This window comes from Palaemon carinicauda, chromosome 36 (assembly GCF_036898095.1).
Source record: "Palaemon carinicauda isolate YSFRI2023 chromosome 36, ASM3689809v2, whole genome shotgun sequence".
Taxonomy (NCBI): Eukaryota; Metazoa; Arthropoda; class Malacostraca; order Decapoda; family Palaemonidae; genus Palaemon; species Palaemon carinicauda.
Window position 1 is genome coordinate 9,048,349 of NC_090760.1, and position 2,500 is coordinate 9,050,848.

A 2,500-nucleotide genomic window follows, 5' to 3' on the forward strand; every position below is an offset into this window, starting at 1 on the left:
CTGGAGTCGGTCACCTTATGGCGCTTTTTCTTGGGCGTGACCACCAGAGGCAGGGCCTCGTCCTGTTCGGGCTCCATTCCTCCGTAGGGGGAAGTTTGACCGGAGGGAACCATTGCCCCCATAGGGGGAAGATTGCCAGGGAAGAAACCATGTGGGGGTTTGTAGAGAGGAGGCCTGAGATGGGGCAGACTGAGGCTATTGATGTTGTGTTCCCCGCCCGCGTAGGGAGACAGGTTGAGAGGTCCATGTGGGGCGGGCATGCCATTGAGTCTGCCCATGCCCGGAGGGCCTCTCTCCAGCATCTGTTTGGATCGCGGGGAACGCGACCTCTCCATCAGCTGAGATGCTATGTCCCTGTTGAGTTGCTCTGCGGCCACTTCCGCCTGCTTGTTGATCAGCTTCCGTTGCTGCACGTACTTGTTGACGATGGTGTCGATGATGACTGCCAAGGAGGCTGTGATTTCGGTCTTCAAGACGTCCGCCAGACCTTCGAGGTCTGTCACCTGAGAATTGAGATTCAAGTTACGGAGGATCTGCAACTTTTCCGAGAGGTCCGACGTGTTTTTCAGGTCGTTCTCCCTTTGCAATCTCGCCTCCTGATTACGTATTAGTCGCTGGGCGTAGTCCAAGAGGTAGGAAGAGGCATCGTTAGAATCTGAGGAAGTAGAGGTAGGAGGTTTTGGTGAGGCTGCGGTGGCACGTTGAGGTTCAGGGGATCGACGTCGAACGCTAAGGTCGATCTGGAGGCCGCCCCCTTCCTCGCCTGCTTCAGGCAAACGAGACTCGCTCGTGGGTTCGTCGTCATCTTCCAACCTTCTCGTCTTGTTGTCGGGCTCTGCGGCTGACTCGCCTTCCTCCGAAGGGGAGTCGAAGTTCGTCCGCGTCTCGTGCTGCTGCGGTAAATATAACTTTCGCTTTTTACAACCATTCACGGGCGTGCTATTTGGGGTAGGGGAGGAACGAATCACACTCACTATATTTTCCAACGTTTCCTGGGTTCGGGCGAGTCTGTGCGAGGGCTATTTTGACTAAGGGTCTCTTCCACTTCGGACTCACAGCGAGTATCCTCTGCGGACACACTCTCATCTCGCCCCGTGGTGGCCTCGTCATTGGGCCCTTCGACACTGTCCGTTGCACCTTTATAACTGTTATTATTATTGTGTAAGGAGCGTGCGGCTTCGATTTCCTCCATGGTAAAATCCCGCTTCCTTCCCTGGAGGATTTCCCGTAGGAGGACGTTTTCAGGTTCTGGTCCTCGAATGACAGAATTCACAGCATCGGCGGCACTATGCACGTTCGAGCTGGTCACCACTTTGTCCAACACGCCCATGGTGGCCGCCACAGTGTCTTCGGGAGGGCAAGGTGCCACAGGGGGGGGTTTGGTGTGGCCGCCAAATAACTCACTTAGCATACCGCGAGATCCCACCGTGACCGTCGGCGGGGGGTTGAAATAGTTCACAAACGGTAGTCCTCCAGAAAAAGACTGACTCCCACTAAAGAGGTTCGGAGCACTACCCGGCCTGACTGCATTAACACTAACACCACACAAGTTGGGTAAACTACTGAAGGCCGAATAGGAGTTCCTTGGCTCTCCGGCGTCTACACGGGTTCTGATCCGTTTCGGTTTCTTCAACAGCTTTTCTCCTAGCATAAAGCAGTCAGTTTCTTCATCCTGAGCCATTGCGTTAGGGTGCGCGCCCATTGGCGGAGGATGCATGGTGGGAGGGGCGAGAGGTAGCGGTGGCCAATACGGTGGCGCTACGTCACGAGGCCCAATCCTTAAGCCACCAACCAGGCTGCTTGGCTCATCCGGTGCGCCTGTAAGGGTAAGAAAGACTTACGTGAATAGGCTGAGGATGCGCAATGACGATGTCTTTAGACGTTATTAAGAATTATAATGTCTAATTATGTTAAGAAAATTAATTATGCATTACTATTGTACAAAAGAAACATACACTTGGACGCACAAGACCATAGACAAGGTGGAAATAGTGGGGAAAAAAATCACTACCCTCCGGATGTAGCATCGCCTAAATAGCGACCGATGGCATATTTACGCCACCCGTTAGAATCTCACCCCCGTCAAATGAGGACCCTCCCGGGTGGCCCTCACCAGAATCACCAATGAGGTTCATGAGAAAACAACTCTACCTAACTTATCCAATTAGGTGACATAAAAGTATCTCGCGTATCAAACTATACAAGTAACTTAGTATTTGTGAAAACAGTAAAACATCACCGCATTATGTTTATGATCTCTCACATCAGTCTCTCGGCTTCTCTTTAACCGATTACGATAACACAAAGACGATATAATATCAAATTCCCACAAAATAAACACAAGTTTAAAAAAATACACACATTATTGAACAACACATTGACACAAGTAGACTCGGGAAACAAGAAGGAGCTACAAGAAAGTTCGAGAGGAAAAAAAATTTAGAAGTGTAAAAGTTGAGCGCAAGTTGAGGTCCGTAAATATGGCAATAACGACAACAAC

The 2,500-nt window shown here is 50.8% G+C and overlaps 1 protein-coding gene and 1 long non-coding RNA gene across 2 annotated transcripts in view; one reads left to right on the plus strand and one right to left on the minus strand.

Moving 5' to 3' along the window:
* Positions 1 to 2,500, plus strand: part of LOC137628751 (uncharacterized) — a 200,239-nt gene that overhangs the window by 117,098 nt on the left and 80,641 nt on the right. The window lies entirely within an intron of this gene.
* The window catches only part of pros (prospero), a 52,425-nt gene that overhangs the window by 26,619 nt on the left and 23,306 nt on the right, over positions 1 to 2,500 (minus strand). The window contains 2 exon segments of the mRNA XM_068359934.1: positions 1 to 985; positions 988 to 1,818. The exon segment at positions 1 to 985 is cut by the window's left edge and continues 470 nt beyond it. Of these exon segments, the coding sequence (XP_068216035.1) occupies positions 1 to 985; positions 988 to 1,818 (1,816 nt within the window).